The sequence below is a fragment of the Mytilus californianus genome, unplaced genomic scaffold, assembly GCF_021869535.1.
Source record: "Mytilus californianus isolate M0D057914Y unplaced genomic scaffold, xbMytCali1.0.p SCAF_9, whole genome shotgun sequence".
Classification (NCBI taxonomy): domain Eukaryota; kingdom Metazoa; phylum Mollusca; class Bivalvia; order Mytilida; family Mytilidae; genus Mytilus; species Mytilus californianus.
This window is the reverse complement of record NW_026262745.1, coordinates 28,306,620-28,331,763: the sequence shown is the minus strand read 5'-3', so window position 1 is coordinate 28,331,763 and position 25,144 is coordinate 28,306,620. Positions and strand designations below refer to the sequence as shown.

Below are 25,144 nucleotides of genomic sequence, written 5' to 3'. Positions count from 1 at the left end.
ATGATATTCATTCAGTCTTTAGTGCATTTTGTAAGATGACTTTACAGTCTTGTTTAACCATAACTGATTGGAAAACTTTTTTTTTAATTGCGAGATACTCATTTTTTCATCTACTTTTACATGTGTATCATGATGTTACAGAAATGGGTTTACTATTATGTAATTCTATCTTAATTCAATTGCAAAATATTTGAAACAGCAAATATCAAATCTCTTGTTCTCGATTTTGGGTTAAAACTTTACTTACGTCTATAATTGAGTCTGAAAATTAAACCCATTAGTGTAAGAATTAGATCTTTAAGCTGAAAAATGTTTGTCTCTCAACGGGATTTGAACTCACACCTTTGATACACTGCAGCACCAATCGCAATATGCATGTATATATATATTTTGGACATCTTATTAATAACGTTCAACTTGAGTCATTTCTCCAATGTTGAACTATGCTAGATTAAAATTCTGAACGCTTATTTGGCAAATTCATATTCTACTTAGATATTTTCAATCATTTAGGTTTTGATAAATACCATGAAAGATATCAGATTTGTCCTAGTTCCTGGTGGTCACATGCATGTACATGAGGGTATTTCATCAAGAATATACAATATACAAGGTTGTCGGGTGAATGTGGATTGCGGATTAAGAAGTTGGATGTCAAACTTGAATAAACAAACTGAGGCAAAATTAACACGGATATGTATTTTCTCTTTAGCAACTTTTTTATTCTCTGTTCTTTATTTTAATTTAAACTAAGCTAGATACGTTTTGTGGCATATAAAATAAAATGTAGTACGTTAGGTCTTGTGTGTATCCTAACCTTAGGATAGCTAAAAGTTACAGCTCAAAACGGTATTATTTGTTTTGCCTGAGCATTTGAAGATTCTTTCTTCTTGATTTCATAATGAGAATAAATTCAGAAATCTGGAGTGAATTCGGAACACTTTACATTGGTTAAATAATGAAATGTATGTTTCAGAAATTTACACAAGTCTAAATTCGGTTTTGACGCCCGGGGACACTCGTTTACAGTTAAGACGAAAATCTACACATGCATGTATGTTCTTATAAAAAAGAAGATGTGGTATGATTGCCAATGTTCATAATTATATCATGATTAATGTTCTCCCCTAATAATCCATCTAACAGTTGCCAATGGACGTTAAACAACCAACTATTAATTCATTCATCTTATCCATTTAGGTTTGTGATAATTTGTATATCAACTACATGAAACAACTGCAGATTTACACTATAATTAGGAGGCCGAAATTATTGCACACATAAACCACTCATTCACATCCCTACGTCTTGATCCCCTCACAAAACAACACTTTAGGCACGATTGCCTTTATATACATGCAACTGCTTATACATCCTCTTGATTGAACTTACTTGAATAGTTGTCTCATTGGCAATTATACCACATCTCCTTATTTTTACATAAGAGCTAAATTCATCAAAGGCCAACTTAGTCTGAGGGAGCTAAAACCTTCATTTCTTAATATTTTTTTCTGAATTTATATACTGACAATTTACGAAATGTTTGTTATATATTTTTGTTTGTAACATAAGCATCAAAATATATCAGCTATGAAGATTTTTATACCTTTAGATAAACTCATATTTTCCTCGGGCAATATCCGCGGTAATAACAATTAATACTTTAGTACAATAAAAACCATTATCAGGAAATCGGTATGAAAAGTGTTTGCAATTATTGAAATCAAGTAAAAAGAAGTGTATATATATATATGTATCAGTCGGAGGTGCAATGGGGACCCTGAAGTCTGATTGTCACGCTGAAGTTAGATGGTCTGCGCCGAAGTGCAGTGGGCCGTCCGATGGTGTGCGATGGTCTGTATGACCTGAGACTACTATAACACATATAGCAGTCTCAGATATGACGCGTGAAAGCTAGATTAAAATCTACAGATGTGCAGTATATTTGTTTCAAATTCAGTACATACATTTGCATTCACTAGTGTTATTGTCTATGTATCTATTAGTTACAGTTGCGTAGTAAATGAGAGATCGTCCTCTTTGATTTTCTGGATGTGGAAATAATTCTGCGTTAACATTTTTCTTTAACTTGTTCCTCTCATTGAGATCCTCGTTTACCGTTATATTATAATAAGAAGAGTCTGTGGACCCGTATGTGTTTAGGGAATGCGTTTATTTCACGGTTCAAAGTCCTACATGGGTATATAGAATTTTACTCAGAACTCTGAAAGTTGATACCAGCACAGGTTATGCTTAAACCTCTTAATTCTAGATGTCAGATAACTTACTTGTGTTTGTGTTGGATTGCTGTCTGATTGACGCATACCCGCCATTTTAGTTTTTCATTTTTTGTTTAGGGGTGCATCCAGTTGCACCTTTTCATTCAAAATATATTAACGTGACGTAACCTTTAAAGATTCGTTACTTCAATATTTTAATTTTTTTAGGGAAAACGAACCATCTTTCCGCATGTCGCACTTTGGATAATTGTTAACCTTGTTCTCTTTGGCAAATATGGCCTTGAATTTCAATTTTGATATAAATATAAAAAAGCCAAAAATTGATTACTAAATGAATATTTTTTAAAACCCCAAAAGCTAGGTAATACCAATCTTTTGATATAGGTTCCAAAATCAGCACGTTTTAGAGATTTTTTGAAAATACGATGGTTTTGTGCATTGTTCTAACCTAAAACATGAACAAATATAACTAAATAAACTAAAAATAAAATAAACAAATGTATTCTTGTCAGATCAAAATACCTTTAACATGCCAGTGCATTGATACAGATTATATTCTACTGAATTTTCTATATCGATAATATAACGTTCGTTAGTATTACGTAATAAATATATAAATCCTGTGTCAGGTGAGAAGTGACAACGGGTGGTATGTATACTAAAATGTTTATCGTCTTCCCTTATACACGAGGGTGTGGATGGGGGTTTACAGAATAGAGAATAGTTGACAAAAATATAAAGAATAGAGAAAATGATCAAACAAATAAAAAATGGAGAATGAAGAGGTACTAAAATATAAGGAATAAAGAATAATGGGCAAAAGTATACAGAATAGAGAAAAATGGCATAAAAATAATAGAAAACAGAAATAATGAATCCCTCTCCAGACCCTCATAGTCTGACATTAAGCTTTAGGGCAATTATGGGCATACGATACAGTTTTGATCTCATGATATTTTTTTTTTACGAAAGTTTGCATTCAAGCTATTTCTAACCAAATCAATTTGAATATGAAATAAAAAGTATATTTTCATGTAAATAATAGAATACAGAAATAATGAACCCCTCTCAAGACCCTCATAATCTGCCGATGACATTAAGCTTTAGGGCAATTATGGGCATACGATACAGTTTTGATCCCACGGTGATTTTTTTACGAAAGTTTGCATTCAAGCGATTTCTTACCCAATCAATTTGAATATGAAATAAAAAGCATATCTTCGTGTGCTAGATTTAAAAGATAAATGGGTTCGAAATTTTCAACATTTACTTAAAATTTCGGTTTCTTGGACATTTCTGTCCTTTGAACAGACATCCTTAACTTTTTTGTTTCAAAAGATAAACATATGCAGATTTCGGTAAAGAGATTTGAAATATCTTCGTTACAAAATAAGCCTCTACATTTGTGTTACAATTCTTTGTTAATAATTCATTTTTATGAAAAGAAATTGATTTTAGAAAAAAAAAGGCATTTTTTTTTGTATATTTATGTAGTTTAAATAAGAAAAACGTCGGTGATTTCTTCATAAAAGTTGGAACGAATCATCTTCATACAGTATAAGTGTCTACAAAAAGAACGAATTCTACAATATATAAAATTCTGTCAAAAATCAAACATTATTAAGGTTATCCTTAGAAGTGATGAGAATAATAACATACTTATTGAATTTCATCCAATTAAATTTTAATGCAAAAAGTTCTGAGAGAGAGTTTAATGTCTGACTATTAAGATTAATTCAGCGAATTGTTTTTGTCTGCAAAAACATCATAGAGAGAGAGCGAAAGAGAATGACAACCACTTAAATGTTTATTATTTAAAAAAAGACTCCATGTAATAGAAATAAAACGATTAATTATTTTACACTTTAAATTTCGATTCTCGAAAATTCGTCCGAAGAGATTTCTTTATATTGAATTTGTCATTGTTTTAAATACATGTAGTTCCAATTTAGTTATATGCAATTATCTAGGGACCGTCGGGTTGGGTTTTATCTTTCCAATTTAAAACGCATGTTTGAAACTCCCGGTTACGCTTGACCACAGAGATAACGCGTATTCGTTGATAAACATACTTACCGTGTCGACAACATCGGCGCGTGCCAACTAATTAAATAGTTATTTGATTTTTTATATCAAGTACGGAAATAACATTATGTAGCATGATATCATATTTAATAAGTAATAATTCACAATGCCATGACATGATACAATTTAGATTGAACAAATTCTTGTTCAGATCCAGGGACACAGATGTTCAAATTCTGAAATAATATAAAATGAAATGGCCATTTAAGACGTTTTGTTTATCTAAGAGGGTTTTCTTTTGTCTTTTAGTATTTTCTATAAAAATACAAAAAAAAGCACTACGTTTTATAATATGAATTTTTAAAAGTATTATCTGCAATGTTGCATCCACAATGCACGCTTATATATATATATATATTTCTTTTCTTCTAAGTTCTTCTTTTATGTTTACTGCTACTTATATATATTTCCAAACATTTTGATAAATCAACGAATGGTTTAAATGTATTTATAAATGTTATAAAGTTTGTTTTTTTTTTTTGGCAACACAATATATTTTGTAATTAATTGATTATTCAATCTTTAAACACGTTAATGCATGCATAGAAGGCTTCCCTTAGATATGTGTTAGGTGATTCATGATTGATGTTTGCGTAATGTCCAGTAGCAAATATTTCATACATTTCTGGACGAAAACAAATGATCAAAAAAAAAGGTAAGGTTACAAATAAAGGGGGAGGGGGGAACTCCCTTTTTTGACCGTCACGATATGGCACAATAGTGCTGAAAGTAGCGTTAAACACCAACAATCAATCAATCAGTATTATCTTACCAATGTATCAAGATTGTTTTGTAACAAACGAAAAGTTTTCTGTTTTTAATAACACCACTGGGCTTCCACTTGAAATTCCCACGGAAATTTATGGTCTTTACTTTAGTCTTGTGTTGTCATCCGTATCAATACAGAATTTATCCAAATTGCAAATTGGAAGTGAGATTCAGAAACGTCTCGGATAAGTGAATGATGTATCTATGCCAGAACAGTAGTATTAAATATACAATATTAATATTGCACACAATTTTGTATACGTATTTCTAAAATAACGAAAAGGCTTCATAAGCATATGCGTGCCTAAGTTGTATGATATTGTTGGAATATATTTCTATTTTGAAAATCGTATGAATGTGATCTGTGTTAAATCTGGTGATGAATCAGTGGTCAGGGATTGTGACAGTGATCTTCCGTGTGAATTGGATTTGAAAATTTAAAAATAGTGTATTTGTTAATTCCTGTTCTCTAAGATGCCGTATTTTGTAAGGAATTAGCATCTGTCAGATGACATGTTACATTTGTACCATTACGCTGTTTTAAAGTGTCCGAATCACTTGCAAAGGATAAAAAGATGAATTGAGGACTAGATTTGATTTAAAAATCTTCTTTTTGAGACCTTTATGTTTAATGCAATTTCATGTATGGACTACTAGCCAAAATGATTGCATGCATCCGTCCATTTGGAACAAATTTTAACTTAAGTAGCTTGATGCATACGGGTCCAGTATTACAAGCCTTGACGGAATTTAGATAAATTCTGAAACTGACATGGAAAAATTATCGTTTGTTGTATGGTTAGTTAGAATAACCTCACAGATTTCTTGTTGTAAACAAGATATGCGACAATACGAACGACACAAAGAAAGACAAAAAAGCAATTTTTATCCCAAACGCCCTCTACGCCCCCCTCTGGATCCGCCACTAACAGATAGCTTTCTATTACCAGTTTTATGGCATTGCAACACCACTGCATGGGCATCCAATTAAAATTTAAATATTTATTTTATTACATAAGTGTTGTCATCCGTATCAATAAATTGTAAATCAAAATTTGAAGTGATATTAATAACGTCTAGGATAAGTGTTGGATTTGTCTGTTGATGTGAATACACAAAATTTAGCTAAATTTGTATTATCTAAATTAATGAAAAGGCCAGCTAGTGTGTGTTTAAAATGATATTGTTGGAATGGATTTATAGCATGAAAATTGTTTGTGACAGAGATTTTCCGTTGACTTGGACTGCGAATTTGAAAATAATATATTTTTCAATTCACAGTCTACAAGATGACATATTTTGTAAGTACTTTAACCTTTTATTCTAATTATGGTATCTTTGAGATGACCTGTTACTTACAACTGTCACGTGTACATGTTCAAGGCGCGTGCCGCTGAAATAGGTCACCTTTCGAGTTTGAAAATATGTGAATAGATCGGGAAAACTATCAGAAATATATATGATAAAATCAGTAAAGTTGCCACAACTTCTTTGGTCAACTTTCTTGCTGTTCCCGGGTGTGTTTTAATCGAAAAATATTCTCTCTTTTGACACGTACTATGGTATTCCACCCTTACATTGCACACCACATAAAACCTAAACATTCCAAGTGCAGTGACTTGTAAATTAAATGATGAAAAATTGAATTGCGTATAAGAATAAGAATAAGAATAAGAATAAGAATAAGAATATTTCATTTCCAATTAAAGGGCCCTATAAAGAGCTTTCATCACATTACATACAAGTACATAAGATTAGACATAAATTAGAGACATATAAGAAAACAACACCGTTTAATACTATTAAAAATGCTATAAAAGGCCAGGACAGAACCAGATAATACAATTCACATCTTTGAAATATACCATTCAAAATCATATACCACTCAAAATATGTGTATTTGTGGCTAATTTGCATTTATTATCTTTGAACTTCTCCTTCTCTCAAGATTTTTAGATAAATACTTTCCCAAACATTTATACATATTTAAATTTTCTTGTGTAAATAGCCATGAAGACTTTGAAAAATTGTCCAAAGATTGAAAATTATTACAAGTTAGAGAAATTTCAGTAAAAAACTCATTTCTGTTATCAACATATAGTGGACATTCAGTCACAAAGTGTATCTCATCTTCAACTTTATTTAATGTACAGTATAAACATTTTCTAGACTTGTTAACATTTTATAAGTATATATAGTATAGATTTGATTTGGCAATCTTCGTTTAGAGACCTTTGTGATTTATGCAATTTCATTTGTGGATTACTAGCATAAAGAATTACATGCACTTTATATATAAATGACATATTTTCTACATTAAAATAAAATTGAGAATGGACATTAAAAGCCTATTTCAAAAACATAAAAAGGATTTTTATTTGTAACTTTAAAAATCCTCGAAAAAAACTTTGTAATTGAAAGTTTCTTTAATATATTCTACACGTATACGGAAGAGTGTTCATACCAATTGTGTTCGCTTAATACCGAACCGGCGTAACCTTAAAAATTAAGACATTACACGATCAAAACATTAAAATTTTGTTTATTACAGATATTTTATAATAACCACGGTTGAATGCACAATGTCCCTATCCAAGAGAACCGTCTACTATTAGAGGAGGGACGACAGCCTAGATGTCGTGTGCAAAAATAAGAATCACTTGGTACGATTTCAGCTTGCGTTTTGCAATTTTAAATAGTATAGATCGATTTGTACACGTTTAAAATCAAATAAACTCTACTGCATTCCTGGAAAATATAGCAAGTTTCACATAGAAAACCTTCATTGATGATCGAAAATCACTTTGATATATATATGTAAAAATAATGTATTTGTTACTTCTTTTTGGTAAATTGTATCTTTGAAGATCATATTCCGTAATGACCGGAATTCTATTCGATGTCTTTAAAAATACCAGGCAAAAGTTTTTGTTAATATTTCGTTAGATCGCCAGTAGAAATCATTGAAATTTATAACAATTAAAGAATATTGTTCATACACACAAAAGGCATTATTATGTCTGCATCCGTTGCTGCATACTTACGACGCTAAAAACGACGATTTTCAAGTAAAATGTCCAAATATATTTGTCAAATACGTGAGAAAATACGTAACATTAGGACATAAAAACTTTTTTTTTGTGTATTTTGATTAAATTCAAGATAAAATAAACACCTGAACAAGCATGTATAATAAAAAAGCTTATTTAAAAATTAGTGTTATTTGTGTATTGGTCGACTTCGTTCTCTAGTTCTCGTTTGTGTTTTTTTTTTTGTACAGATAAATGAAGAAAGAGTACAATATATCTGATTTTGTAACAAATACAGTTTGGTACGAAATAAAAGCTTAAAACCAATCAAACTATTCTAGTAATCTCTCCTTGCCGTATGAAATAAGCCCTTGGGGAAAGCAGTTAATTAAAATATGGGGATAAGTATGACAAGTACGTGTATTCCCGACAAATAATGACAATTACCAAATTCGTTTATTACGTGTACATGAATGTATATTGTATAACCATTACATCTGTTTATAAATGTATAATTTCCTTTCGTATTTATTGACACGTGAATTGTGGGGTTAATTTAATTTGAATAATTAAATAAATAAATAAAGTTTGACGAATACATGACAAATAATTGTACATAAAGTATTTTTTGGTAATATTAATATTTAGGCTCTTTCTGTCAGTAAACGAGTCCGGCTAAACAAAAGACGGATAATACAAAACTGCCTGTATGACATTATTAGTAATAACGGGGGCTCCGCTTGTAAAAACTGTGTGATAGTGGTTTTAGTTCGTAACATAAGTCCACGTTGGTAGTCCGGGACTGTTTTACACCGGGAACGGTGAAATCGATGACATCCAAAACCTGTGATTTTAAAAACAAATATAGGAATTAGCCCTGCAATCAGCCAATTATTGTACAACTAAATAAAGTCTTTAACTTATTTTTACCTATAATGGTTTACTTTTACAAATTGTGACTTTGACGGAGAGTTGTCTCATTGGCACTCATATCACATCTTCTTATATCTATCTATACTGTTACTTCGCTTCCATATTGAGCAAACGGCTGTGTGAATATTTTGTGTGTGTTTGTGACAAATGTGTGGGGTACGTCTAAACACCGCTCAGGACCTCCTGAGTGCACTCAGGACATACAATGTGCACTCAGGACCCTTTATAGTCATCGTATTTGTACACAGGATGGATGAATATATTCGTCACACGCTGCTTATTTAAGAGTTAAATTTTGGTACAATTTGAAATCGAACTTAGATAGATAATTCTTATGAAATAATGAGGGCACGTGTCACTGATTACACAACTACTGAGATGTGAATTATCCAATCAACAAAATTGATTGGATTATCTTTATTGTTGTTTATGAATTGTGTTGTTAGTACTGTGTTACGTTTAAAATGAATAACACGGTGTTATTAAGTTTTGTGAAAGTTGCAGTGTAGGGACTGAAAAACATTTCCTTATGGAATGCACACTTTATGACGATATTCGATATAACCTTTTTCATGATTTTTCAAAATTTATTCAAGATCTTCACAGCCTTGATATAGATAACAAATTTATTGAAATTATGAACTGGTCCTATATTTTCAATGACAATATTTAGAACTTAACCTTAATAAGACAGATCAGTATTTATTTATATGATTTACTAAGTCTAATATCTTGGCTGCGTACGTGCTGTCCTTGGTCTTTTCCTTTGGTTTTTCTTACGAGCAAGTTTTTGGGGTATTGGCACTTCAAACTCTGTGCACGAAGACTTAGTCGTGGTTTGAACGGATTTCGTTTACTTACTAATTATTTAGAAATAATACTCAAATATGATAATTTTCAGAAAACGGAGACAAATTAATTTTTCAGAATTTATTTTCACATTGGAATTCGTTCAAGGCTTGTATCACAGCTAGACAAGAACAACTTTAATGAGAAAGATAAATCTTAATAAATGAGGATTTTTAAAACATTCGTATTACTCAAGAATGAAATTACTGGACAAGAACGATAAAAATGAGAAAGAACACTAACTATATGAGATTTGATTATTTGAAAGGCGTATTTTGGCAAGTACGGCTTCTACAGTTAAGAACGGGTTCCATTTACAAAACTAAATCTTAATTCATGAAAAGTATGACAAATTTATTTCCCTTTTCAAACTCGTTCAAGGGATTTATTACTGGACAAGAACGAGTTTCAATAGGGGAATAAATCTTAACTAAATGAAATTTTGATTGAATCGTTATGTTATACATACACAGCCTCTCATTGGTCAAAAAGTGTTAATTATTTGAATGAATCTCAAAGACAAGAAAATAGAACAAAACACACACACACACAATTATATAAATAAGAATTAGAACGCAATGATACCAATTTTTTTTTTTAATTCAACGCTATTTTTAGTGAGTGATCAGATTAACTGTTAGCTTGAAAGTAAATTATTAATGGTGTTTCACCGATTCTTTTTTTTACTATGGAACAATGCAATTAAAGTCTATTGTAATATATCTAGAGATATGAAAATACGAAAGAATTATTCTTCTTAATTTTTGAACTAAGAATAAAACTAAACTTTTTATTGCACGAAATTTTAATAAAATACGAAAATCTATACAAAGAAAATAATAACGATATTTTTTTTATCTATTAAGTTAATGAAATGAAATGAATTGAATGAAAATTTCCCAACTATATATGTAGATTTCTCATATTTCTCGACTGGCTTCAATTATTACAAACAAAAAGAAAAATGTTTATTTAACGGTTTTTTTCTAAAACAATATATCTTCATTGTTTCTTTATTTTTCAAAAGACATCTTGATTTTGTTTGTTTGCCAAGCTTACTTGTATGAGGTAAGTACCATCACTAATCACTCCTAATTATTAAAGATCAAACGACCTAATCAACATGATAATTGGTATTCACTATAATCATCGGTCATGCCTGACATATTTCATAAAAACGGCGCGTACCGATGAAAACCTTAATAACTTTTTAAATATTAAATTGATTTTATCAAAACAAAAATTATAAGATGAAGAATTAAATTATCTATCGAATGCATACCTTCACCACTAACCAAAACATATTTTTCATGTCCTGAGTGCACTCAGGAGGTCCTGAGCGGTGTTTAGACGTACCGCAAATGTGTGTGTGTGTGAAATTTAAGGTAAAGTAGTGATTTAGTCCAAATTAAAAGGATAAAACACTTGTATGATTGAAGCTTTCAAACTAAATTGTAGACCCCAACCCGCAACATAGAATGGTTCACATTTTGAGTTAGAGCTGTTAGACTGCTCTATAATTTCGGTACGTCTAAACACTGCTAAGGAGTCCTTAATGCACTAAGGACGTATACTATGCCACTAAGGACTAGAAGGGGTGCTGTTACATGTATTATGTTTACATATTAAGTTAGAGATTGATATTTTGATAATTTGATATAATTTGTCTCAAAAGTAGTACACTGCACTGTGAGCATCTTTTTTGAGATAGAGCACGCGCGATTTTATTATTTAAAAGAAATGCTATACGAAATAACTAGGATCAGTTCATTTGTACTCGCTACACAAAAGGAGAAAAGATTGGTACGCCTCTCTTTTTGTCCAGTTACCAAAGTTCGTAAAATAAAAATTATATTTTCCGACAATGCACATATATATTGTATATGTTATTCCAACACTTACATTTTTCTTATTCTTTTAATTGTGTGGCTATTTAATGACCATTTTTATTTAAAGCCTGAATTTTCATCCTTCATTCTTAAGTACGTTTGAATTTCTACATAGATCACACTTAATTAATAAAAGTTTTGTGTTAAACGTCAATGACAAAGCAACCAATCCACAAAAAAAAAAGACATCTAGAGGATACATAGAGATCTTTCGTCTGGCAGCACGTATAAACCACAGTTATCGTAAATCATATAAAAGTACAAAATAAATCGAAATATAAAAAAAAAGCATTAATTTTTTAAGACAAAACAGAGAAAAGAACTGATAGGTCCGGGCGATCCATGCGTCTATATATAGCTAGCTCCCGTTATGTTTCGATTTATTCAAAATTCATGTTAATTAAATTTAAGTTACTTTTAAATATTATACCACATGAAACCTACACTGGTGGGTTCCATGTCATAAACCCACAGTTCGTCCTGAACATGCATGAAATATTTGCCACTGGACTTTAAGCAACCAACAATCAATCACAATTCACAACTTATAGTATATATAGTTGTGAAATACAAAATGTATGTATAGTGATACAATTTTGCCAAATAAATAGAATACAAATACACACCACTTTATATAACTGACGTAATTTAAAGGAATACTCTCTAAACTATATAAGTAGAGAAGTGAAAAGTTTCTTTTGAATATTGAACAAACTTCCGAACTGTACATGTTTTTATAATGGTTTGCCATGCAGCGCTCAAATATTTTGCATTATCTTTTGGTATAGTGTTTAGAAATATATAATATTGTTAGAACCTTAAACTACACATACTAAGCTATAATAGATTCAGATTCATTATTTTATTGAATATAAAACATAGCATATATTAAAACTGACGGTCAAACATCAACAACTTAAATACTAATACGTATACATAAATTCATTAATTCTTTATTAACTTTTAGCCCTACGGCATATTTTTATTAAGAATCATGAGTGTAATTGTAAAATAGACTTTCTTACGTTATGGATCATTGATTTTGTTACCTGTTGACCCGGTTGATTACTAGCCCGTGCCATTGAACTCAATCATTTTAACTAAAACGGAAAATTTTACATTTACGCCATACACTAAGTACTATATATATATATATATAATATATGGGTTAGAAAATAAATATAAGGATACATTGTTTGAATGAAAATCTTTATACGGTGGTACTTTATTTATAGTTTAACACTGTCTCGACACAGACTGAATGCAGTATCATGATCAGCTTCATGTACTATGGCGACCTTGGTGGTGTTTAGACGCACCACTATGTAAAATAAATTATTGTTTAATAATATAAAATTATATTGTACAGTACAAAGCTATGGTTATAAAAGCTTTTCCAAGTTTAATAGAGTAACTCGCACGAAAATTAAAAAAAACCCAGCTCCAACGGTAATAGTAAACTAGGACATATCAACAGAAAACGAATTAAACCAACTGACATAAAACAAAAATACGCATGTGTTAATTTGCCTCCGCTTTATTTCTGTGGATTGTCTCATTGGCAATTATACCACATCTTCTTATTTTTTTAGGTTACGTTTAAGATTTTCCGTTACTAATTTTCAAATACGAAAAACATTTTCACACAGGGTTCACAACATTTTTAAGTTAAATGTATGGCAAACATTTTTGTAAGTATACAATTAACTGTTTACGTCCTTGCATTTAATAAGTATATAAATAAATAAACTAACAATTATTAAAAAATAAGCAACATATATAGACGAATAATTTATTAGTTCCTCAACAAAACAACAACAGAAATAAAGAATCAACAGAGGATTTAATCTTTAATTACTTTTTATTTATTCGAGAGATATACTTTAAATTCTAATAAATCTATATATTAATCTAAAATGCATTATCAAGCAGAAGGGGCGTAACTCGTAGTATCATATCGGCATACTGAACGGATCTAAACATGGTCTGACAATTTTGAACGTTAATTTTGAGATTTGGTCTGTTTTGGTCTGACACCGTCGTAACGGATCTTAACAGCTTGCTAGAAGATTCAGTCTTGTTTATCCTAACATGCCTTAACGGACTGATTTACCTAATGAGACTATCGATCGGAACGGCGTCTTAAAGTTCTTAAAAGTCTTGACGTTTTTCTCTAGCGGTAAATCCAGTCGATTAAGATATGATCAGACCAAAATGACCGTTTCAGACTGAAATCGTGCTACTAGTGTTGGTATGACGTTGGCGTTGTCGTCCGAAGACACATTAGTTTTCGCACTCTAACTTTAGTTTAAGTGAATGGATCTCAATGAAATTTTACCATAAGGTTCAATACCACAAAAGGAAGGTGGGGATTGATTTTTGGGGTTATGGTACTAACAGTTAAGGAATTAGGGGCCAAAAAAAACATTTTTTGTAACTTCCAGACATAACTTGTGTGTAAGTATATGGATCTCTCTAACATTGTACCACAAGGTTCCATATCACAAAGGGAATGCTGGGATTGATTTTGGGGGTAATTGCCTCCAAATTTTAGGAATAAGGGGCCAAAAAGGGGCAAAAAAATAGCATTTTTCTAGTTTCATGACAATAACTTGTGTGTAAGTGTATGGATCTCTCTGACATTGTATCACAAGGTTCCATATCACAAATGGAATACTGGGATTGATTTTGGGGGTAATTTCCTCCAAATTTTGGGAATTAGGGGCCAAAAAGGGGCAAAAAACAAGCATTTTTCTAGTTTCATGACAATAACTTGTTTGTAAGTGTAAAAATTTGGGGGGGGGGGGATTTTTTTTTCCTTTTTTTTCTTTAAAATTTTCCATTTTAAATTGGTTATTTCTGATTTATATATAAAAGCAAATAATAATGATATGGTTTGAATAGCATACATGTGAACCTCCCGACAGGAGTACAATAATCCCGTTTTCAGGAGTCTTCTCCCGACCTCCCGTTGAAGAGGAAATAATCCCGCGTATGAAATTTTTCATTCATTCTGCCCAACATATCATCTCAGGCATTACCTGAAGTTATATTTTACCTGTAAATCAATTAACATGCATAATTATATGGCTTCACTTGTCAGCTTGGGTGTCAAACATACTGGTAATCAACGATTTTTTACCTCAGGCTAACTGCCGTTGTGTAACAAAAACTGTGTATTTATTGGGTTACTTCCCTTGATTTATCCTGTTTTAAGTTACTTTCCTTTTAATAATGAAAATTTTAAAAGAATATAAATAAAATATAAATTGAACAAATAATCATAAAAGGATGGTAATTAAATGATTTTAAATGTCTTATGACAAATAAAAAAATAATAATTTGAAAATTATTTGAGGATTCTATACTTCCTTTCAAGGCTTAAATTGAAATTTATATAATAACTATGACCCTTGTTTTACAGTTAGAATGATTTTCTGAGTATGCAAATAAAAACTATTTGCAGATAGTTAAAACAAATGTTCTGGTTGCAATGATTGTTTTATAGAATATGAAGTAAAAAATTTAAAGAACATACTGAAAAAAACCAATGTTAGATTGAACATGTAGAATATAAAGATGGAGAAACTTTATAAGTACAAGGGTACTATAAACATAATAAATTGGATGGAAAGTTGAAGAAAACACACTTTAAAAGACAATTTTTACAGCACACGGTTACATTTACGACAAAATTTATGTCGATTAAAAACCTCCTGATCTGAGTCCTAATCTCCTGACCAAAATTTCCCAATCTCCTGATCTGAGTTTCACAGTCCATCACATGTATGAATAGGTAAATTAAAAAATTATAAGTTCTTAGACCACTTTCATTCTGTGTCAGAAACCTATGCTGTGTCAAATATTTAATTACAATCCAAATTCAGTGCTGTATCAAGCTTGAATGTTGTGTCCATACTTGCCCCAACTGTTCAGGGTTTGACCTCTGCGGTCGTATCAAGCTGCGCCCCAGCGGAGCATTTTATTTGAATTGGTCTACATTAAGGTCCAAAGGGTCCAAAATTAAACTTAGTTTGATTTTAACAAAAATTGAATTCTTGGGGTACTTTGATATGCTGAATCTAAACATGTGTTTAGATTTTTATACGACCGCAAAAAAATTTTGTGGTCGTATATTGGTATGACGTTGGCGTCGTCGTCGTCCGGCGTTGTCGTCCGAATACACAATGGTTTTCGCACTCTAACTTTAGTTTAAGTGAATGGATCTCTATGAAATTTTACCATAAGGTTCAATACCACAATAGGAAGGTTGGGATTGATTTTAGGGGTTATGGTACCAACAGTTAAATAATTAGGGGCCAAAAAGGGGCCGAAAATAAGCATTTTTGTAACTTCCAGACATAACTTGTGTGTTATTGTATGGATCTCTTTGACATTGTACTACAAGATTCCATATCACAAAGGGTCGATGATTGGATTGATTTTGGGGTTAATTTCCTCGAAATTTTAGGAATAAGGGGCCAAAAGGGGGCAAAAAACAAGCATTTTTCTAGTTTCATGACAATAACTTGTGTGTAAGTGTATGGATCTTTCTGAAATTTTACAAGGTTCCATTTCGCAAAGGGAAAGCTGGAATTGAGTTTTGTGGTAATTGCCCAAAACGTTTAGTAATAAGGGGCCTAAAAAGGGGTGAAAAATAAGCATTTTTTTAGTTTCTAGACAATAACTTGTGTTCAAGTGTATGGATCTCTCTAAAATTGTATTACAAGGTACCATACCACAAAGGCAAGGCTGTTATTGAGCTTGGTTTGGGGGGGAAGGGGGGGTGATGAATCATAGGGGGGGGGGGGGTCAAAAAAGGGGTAATTATTTTTTTTCGTTTAAGGAATAAGGGGAAAAAAGGTTAAAAAACTAGGGTTTCCATTTTAATAGACAAATAATTGAGTAAAGAACATTATTTAAAAGCAGTGTAAGGTTGGTAATTCAAACTCATTTAAATATCTCACCTGCACTATGTTTGAATTATGTAAATTGGAAATTTGCCAATTATTTTAGTATAATAAACTTCATTGGAAATTTGCCAATATAAAATTTTGCTGATGAAGGTTTTTGTCGAGCCTGCGACTTTTGTCGCAGAAAGCTCGACATAGGGATAGTGATCCGGCGGCGGCGGCGGCGGCGGCTACGGCGGCGGCGGCGTTAGCTAACTTCTTAAAAGCTTTATATTTTAGAAGGTGGAAGGTCTGGATGCTTCATACTTTGTATATGGATGCATCATGTTACGAAGTTTCCGTCAGTCACATGTCCAATGTCCTTGACCTCATTTTCATGGTTCAGTGACTACTTGAAAAAAAAGTTAAGATTTTTTGTAATGTTAGATTCTCTCTTATTATAAGTAATAGGATAACTATATTTGGTATGTGCGTACCTTGCAAGGTCCTCATGCCCGTCAGACAGTTTTCACTTGACCTCGACCTCATTTCATGGATCAGTGAACAAGGTTAAGTTTTGGTGGTCAAGTCCATATCTCAGATACTATAAGCAATAGGTCTAGTATATTCGGTGTATGGAAGGACTGTAAGGTGTACATGTCCAACTGGCAGGTGTCATCTGACCTTGACCTCATTTTCATGGTTCAGTGGTTATAGTTAAGTTTTTGTGTTTTGGTCTGTTTTTCTTATACTGTATGCCATAGGTCTACTATATTTGGTGTATGGAATGATTGTAAGGTGTACATGTCTAGCGGGCAGGTGTCATCTGACCTTGACCTCAGTTTCAAGGTTCAGTGGTCAAAGTTAAGTTTTTGAGTTTTGGTCTTTTTTTCTAATACTATATGCAATAGTTCAACTATATTTGGTATGTGCGTACCTTGCAAGGTCCTCATGCCCGTCAGACAGTTTTCACTTGATCTCGACCTCATTTCATGGATCAGTGAACAAGGTTAAGTTTTGGTGGTCAAGTCCATATCTCAGATACTATAAGCAATAGGTCTAGTATATTCGGTGTATGGAAGGACTGTAAGGTGTACATGTCCAACTGGCAGGTGTCATCTGACCTTGACCTCATTTTCATGGTTCAGTGGTTATAGTTAAGTTTTTGTGTTTTGGTCTGTTTTTCTTATACTGTATGCCATAGGTCTACTATATTTGGTGTATGGAATGATTGTAAGGTGTACATGTCAAGCGGGCAGGTGTCATCTGACCTTGACCTCATTTTCATGGTTCAGTGGTCAAAGTTAAGTTTTTTGAGTTTTGGTCTTTTTTTCTAATACTATATGCAATAATTCAACTATATTTGGTGTATGGAAATATTTTATGATCTATTTGGCAGTCACGCAGGTTTTATTTGACCTTGACCTCATTTTCAAGGTTCATTGCTCAGTGTTAAGTTTTTGTGTTTTGGTCTGTTTTTCTTAAACTATAAGCAATAGGTCAACTATATTTGTTGTATGGAAGAATTGTTAGCTGTACATGCCTGCCTAGCATGGTTCATCTGACCTTGACCTCATTTTCATGGTTCATTGGTCAATGTTAAGGTTACTTGGTTAATGTTAAGTTTATGTGACAGTTGAAATAAAGCTTTATATTTAGGACTATCAACATAATATCAATGATTAGTAAAGAAGGCGAGACATTTCAGCGTGTGCACTCTTGTTTGTTTACCTTTAGTCTGACTATGATGTCATTTTCTATTTTAATAGCCTTATGATGTAGTTAAATTTTTTTTAATACTTTTATGATGTATTTTAATGCGCTTTTATGGTTGCAAATTTATTGTTTTAATATAATAAACTCCATTGGAAATTTACCAATAGTTTGTTTATTTTTAGCTATGACTATGATGTCATTTTCTATTTAATTTTAAGGTTACAAATTTAATTTCAGTTTTAAATATTATTGTAAAATGTTTGCCCAAAACATTTATTAATAAGTGGCCAAAAAAGGGGGCAAAAATAAGCATTTTTTTAGTTTCCAGACATTAACTTGTGTTCAAGTGTATGGATTTCTCTGAAATTGTACTTAAAGGTACCATACCACAAAGGGAAGTGGGTCAAAAAATTTTTTGGGGGGGGGGGATTTTTTTTCCTTTTTTTTTTCTTTAAAATTTTCCATTTTAAGTTGGTTAATTCTGATCACAAAGAGAAAGTTGGAATTGAGTTTGGGGGATAATTGCTCAAATGTTTAGGAATAAGGGGCTAAAAAAGGGGTTAAAAATAAGCATTTTTTTTTAGTTTCCAACAATTAATTGTGTTTAAGTAATTGGATCTCTGTGAAATTGTACTGCAAGGTACCATACCACAAACTGAAGGCTGGGATTGAGTTTGGGGGGGCGTGATGTGTGAAAATTTTCCACTTAAAGTTGGTTAATTATTTCTGATTTAGATATAAAAGCAAATAATAATGATGTGGTTTGATTTTATCAAAAACTTAAATTGAAGTTATGTATATTGTAAATTTAGGTTACATTGGAATTTAAGAATTGGCTTTGGGGTAGGGTTATGGCTCAAACCTTTAAATAATAAGGGAAAAAAAGGTGAAAAAACAAGGGTTTCCAGGTTAATAGACAAATAAGTACAAAACATTATTTAAAAGCAGTGTAAGGTTGGTAATTCAAACTCATTTAAATATCTCACTTACACTGCTTTTAAATTATGTAAATTGGAAATTTGCCAATAACTTTATTGTTAATAAATGCATTGGAAATTTGCCAACAATTTTAGTATAATAAACTTCATTGGAAATTTGCCAATATAAAATTTTGCTGATGAAGGTTTTTTGTTTACCTTTAGCCTTGACTATGAAGTCATTTTCTATTTTTATAGCCTTATGATGTAGTTGAATTATTTAATACTTTTATGATGTGTTTAAATGGGGTTTTATGGTTGCAAATTTATTGTTTTAGTTTAATAAACTCCATTTAAAATTTGGTAATAAAAAAAATTTTTGTTTATTTTTAGCTATGATTATGATGTCATTTTCTATTTTACTTTTATGGTTGCAAAGAAATTTTTATTTTTAGATATTACTGTTAAATGATGCTGATTAAGGTTTTTGCTATGTTTAGCCATGACTATGATGTCATTTTCTATTTTAATATCTGTCATGATGTATTTAAATGGGCTTTTATGGTTACAAAGGAATTTTATTTTTAGATATTACTGTAAAATGTTGCTGATTAAGGATTTTGTTTATTTTTAGCCATGACTATGATGTCATTTTCTATTTTAATACCTTTATTATGTAATTTCCATTTTTAGATATTACTGTTAAATGATGCTGATTGAGGGTTTGAATGCTGGGATTGATTTTGGGGGTAATTGCCTCCAAATTTTAGGAATTAGGGGGCAAAAAACAAGCATTTTTATACGACCGCAAAAAAATTTTTGAGGTCGTATATTGGTATGACGTTGGCGTCGTCGTCGTCCGAATACGCATTAGTTTTCGCACTCTAACTTTAGTTTAAGTGAATGGATCTCTATGAAATTTTACCATAAGGTTCAATACAACAAAAGGAAGGTGGGGATTGATTTTGAGGGTTATGGTACCAACAGTTAAGGAATAAGGGGCCAAAAAGGGGCCAAAAATAAGCATTTTCTAGTTTCCAGACAATAACTGTGGAACGGTGTATGGATCTCTCTGAAATTATACTACAAGTTTCCATACGACAAAGGGATGGTTAGGATTTGCTTTGAGGGGTTATGGCTCAAACCGTTTAAGAATTAGGGGCAAAAAATGGGGAAAAACAAGGTTGTCCTGGTAAATGGACAAATACTTTAGTACAAAACATAATTTAAAGCAGTGTAAGGGAGATAAATCAAATACATCATTGAAATTATCTCCCTTACACTGCTTTTAAATTATGTATAAAGTAATGGTTAATGAACAATTAAGATAATTTAAAACAGTGTAAGGGAGATAATCCAAATACAACGTTTTGGTTACTTCCCTTACACTGCTTTTAAATTATGTTTAAAGAAATGCATATTTATAAAGGAAGACCAGTAAAAATATCTGCAAATGTTGCATCTTTTTTTTTTACAAAAAAATCCATATGAAAGATTTGACACTATATTTTAAATTCTGTTATAAAATAGATTAAGTTAGCACTATGGTAAATTTAAATGGGTAATTATGGTTTGGGGGAAAAAATGGGGGGGGGGGGGGGGTAAAAAGAAATTGTGGGGGGTCAATTTTTTCTCATTTCAGATTTCAGAAATTAAAAAGAATTATTCTTCAAATATTATTTTTTTTTCAAATTTCAAATATTGAAAAATTTCAAGAAGTAATCTTTAATTGCACAGTATGGCGCATTAGATTTGTAAAATCTTTGACCACATTTATTTATTTGTTATGCCGAATCTAACGATGTATTTAGATTTTTAATTTTGGATCCAGTTTTCAAATTGGTCCAAATTGGGGTCCAAAATTAAACTTTGTTTGATTTCAACAAAAATTGAATATATGGGGTTCTTTGATATGCTGAATCTAACCATGTATTTAGATTTTTTATTTGTGGACCCCCGCTATCAAATTGGTTCATATTGAGGTCAAAAGGGTCCAAAATTAAAATTTGTTTGATTTTAACAAAAATTGAATATATGGGGTTCTTTGATATGCTGAATCTAAACATGTATTTAGATTTTTGATTTTTGGCCCAGTTTTCAAGTTGGTCCAAATTGGGGTCCAAAATTAAACTTTGTTTGATTTCAACAAAAATTGAATATATTGGGTTCTTTGATATTCCAAATCTTACCGTGTATTTAGATTTTTAATTTTGGGTCCTGTTTTTTAAATTGGTCTACATTAAGGTCCAAAGGGTCCAAAATTAAACTTAGTTTGATTTTAACAAAAATTGAATTCTTGGGGTTCTTTGATATGCTGAATCTAAACATGTGTTTAGATTTTTGATTATGGGCCCAGTTTTCAAGTTGTTCCAAGATAGGGTCCAGTATTTAAACTTTGTTTGATTTCAACAAAAATTGAATATATTGGGTTCTTTGATATGCTGAATCTAACCATGTATTTAGATTTTTTATTTGTGGGCCCCGCTATCAAATTGGTTCATATTGAGGTCAAAAGGGTCCAAAATTAATCTTTGTTTTATTTCATCAAAAATTGAATTAGGGGGTTCTTTGATATTCCAAATCTAACTGTGTATTTAGATTTTTAATTTTGGGTCCTGTTTTTTAAATTGGTCTACATTAAGGTCCAAAGGGTCCAAAATTAAACTTAGTTTGATTTTAACAAAAATTGAATTCTTGGGGTTCTTTGATATGCTGAATCTAAACATGTGTTTAGATTTTTTATTATAGGCCCAGTTTTCAAGTTTGTCCAAGTTGGGGTCCAAAATTAAACTTTGTTTGATTTCAACAAAAATTGAATATATGGGGTTCTTTGATATGCTGAATCTAACCATGTATTTTGATTCTGGACATTGGACCATAATAGGTAAATTAAAAAAATTCAAGTTCTTAGACCACATTCTTTCTGTGTCAGAAACCTATGCTGTGTCAAATATTTAATCACAATCCAAATTCAGAGCTGTATCAAGCTTGAATGTTGTGTCCATACTTGCCCCAACTGTTCAGGGTTCGACCTCTGCGGTCGTATCAAGCTGCGCCCAGCGAAGCATTTTATTAGTTTCTGTTCTCTACTTTAGTTAGCCTCAACCAAATGTTATGAGACTTACACACAATACTTATTACCACAAAACTCAGATCAAGTTCAAATTTGGGTAGCGTCACTTTTACCCTTCTTCAGTTATGTCCCTTTATAACTATATGATATGCAAGCGGGGGCATCATCTGTGTCCACATGTGGACACTATCCAAATTTATTTTTTATATCTCGAAGTTAATGCCCCTTTAAACCATCGTAAACACTTCAAACAAATCATTTTTATAACTTTAGTTTGTGTTTCTAAAAATTGGATCATAAGCTATCAAACTTTCAAAATGTTCATTTTCTGAACTTTTTCCTCCCTCAGCTCAATGCTGATGACCTTTGTATTTGCACTTGACCCAAACATGAAATTGTCTAAGTAACTGTTTTTTCCTGGATTGGACTAAATAGCGATAAGGTGTATATACAAATGATCCTATAAAGAGGGGCCTCAGTGGCGGAGTGGTCTAAGTAGTTGAACTACTGTATCACTAGCCTGCCAACACTCAGGTTGTGAGTTCGAATCCCACACAAAGCAGGATTGTAATTTTTCCCACCTAAGGTCGTTGTTTTCTCCAGGCACTCCAGCTTCCTCCACCAGTAAAAACTGACTGCCACGAAATAGCACTATAGTGCTTAAAGTGGTGTTAAACACCAATCAATCAATCCTTATATAAAGCTAGTTTATCAATCTGAAGCAGACAACAAATATTCCACTGTATGTTAAATTTGATAGCTTAATCAATGTTTGATTGGTTGAGACCATTCCACGTGACACTGAACAAAACTTCATATTCCCCTCTGAGTATCATATTCCACTCTGAACATCGGGACTTACCTGTGCGACGTTACGCGCGGTTTATGTAAGTAACGTTTTTAAATTGCGATAGTAAAGTCCAGGGGCGGATCCAGCCATTTATAAAAGGGAGGGGGTTCCTAACCCAGGATAAAGGGGGGTTCCAACTATATGTCCCCATTCAAATGCATTGATCGTCAAGAAAAAGGGGGGTTCCAACCCCCGGAACCCCCTCCCCCCTCTGGATCCGCCACTGAAGTCACTATCGTGTTTAAATTATTTCAGACGTAAAATACAAACATAAATAATAGATAATTATCATTTGATCAGTACTGTTTATCAATGTTTTAAATTATGTCGTGTTTAGTTATGAAAACAAGCGGTTAATAAAAATGTATGTAAATTAATGTTTTATGTTCATTTACTTAGAGTAAACAAAGTAATGGCAGTGGAATAAAACATTCATTTCCCTTGGCTTAGGGAGATATGAAGATTTGTTCACCCTCGAAAAGTCATATTTCCCTCGGGCGAGGCCCTCGGGGAAATATGAATTTTCTTGGGTGAACAAATCTTCATATCTCCCTCAGGCACGGGAAATAAATGTATAATATTTGTACCCTATTTTATAGAAAAACAAAGGATATGGGTTATCCATCCATGACACAAAATCAGTACATGCACAGCAAAAAACACACAAAAAGCAAAGGAACAGCGCTTTTATTGCTGTTCTTCATCTTAAAGTCACAGTGAGGCCTTCAACACGGAGCAAAAAAACTCTAACCTCACTGCAAGTTTAAGACGGCCCCTAGCACCGGCTTGAGGAGAATTCTTTGCAAAAATAATAAATTTGGATAGACTTTGTAAGATGTAACACCACCTAACCTATTACAGCAATTTCACAGTCAATATACAACTATTTTACCTAAAAACACCGGTAGTCTTATCATTGTTATCTTGCAGGCAATGTAAAAAAATGATAAACATTACAAATTATTTTCTTATGTCTAGGGACTGAATCAACCAAGAAAAAAATCATAAGAATTAATCATGCAATTTTGAAGTTGGAAAATTGTAATCAAAAGAAAACCTTTAATCCACACCCAATGGTTCATGTTTAATTTATTTTAGGAATTTTTTTTCAGATTTTGTGAGTAAAATATTAATCCAGCATCATGGATCAGATGCAACTAGAACTTCTGAAAGAATTTGTTAAAAATTTGAAGAGGGACCCAGATACTATACACTTGCCAGAGTTGAGCTTTTTCAAGGAATGGCTAGTTAGGTAAATTGATTTTTATACGACCGCAAAAATTTGCGGTCGTATATTGGTATCCCGTCGTTGTCCAAAGACATTTGGTTTCCGTACAATAACTTTAGTATAAGTAAATATAAATCTATGAAATTTCAACACAAGGTTTATGACCACAAAAGGAAGGTTGGGACTGATTTTGGGGGTTATGGTCCCAACAGTTAAGGAAAAAGGGGCCTAAATAAGCATTTTTCTAGTTTCCAGACAATGACTTGTTGATCAGTGTATGGAATTGTCTGAAATTATACCACAAGTTTCCATACCACAAAGGGATGGTAAGAATTGGCTTTGGGGGTTTATGGCTCAAACCATTTAAGAATTAGGGGCAAAAAAGGGGGAAAACAAGGGTTTCCAGGTTAATGGACAATTACTTAAGTACAAAACATAATTTAAAAGCAGTGTAAGGGAGGTAATTCAAACACAACATTGACAATGTGTTTGAATGACCTCCCTTACACTGCTTTTAAATTATGTATTAAAAAAAATGTTGTATCGTCTTGAGGTGATTAGCTGTCAATTTATTTTTAGAAGTTACTATTTTAAAAATGCAAGATAATTTAATTTTAGCCATGATTATGTATGTCATTTTCTATTCTAAGACTTTTATGATGTATTTAAATGGGT

At 31.9% G+C, this 25,144-nt stretch overlaps 1 protein-coding gene across 14 annotated transcripts in view; it reads left to right on the top strand.

Moving 5' to 3' along the window:
- Nucleotides 1–25,144, top strand: part of LOC127716256 (hsc70-interacting protein-like) — a 65,523-nt gene that overhangs the window by 12,200 nt on the left and 28,179 nt on the right. For all 14 annotated transcript variants that reach the window (XM_052222417.1, XM_052222416.1, XM_052222414.1 and 11 more), the window contains exon 2: nucleotides 24,354–24,493. In XM_052222417.1, coding sequence (XP_052078377.1) covers nucleotides 24,384–24,493 — 110 coding nt within the window. In that variant the 5' untranslated portion in view covers nucleotides 24,354–24,383. The remainder of the gene's footprint in view (nucleotides 1–24,353; nucleotides 24,494–25,144) is intronic.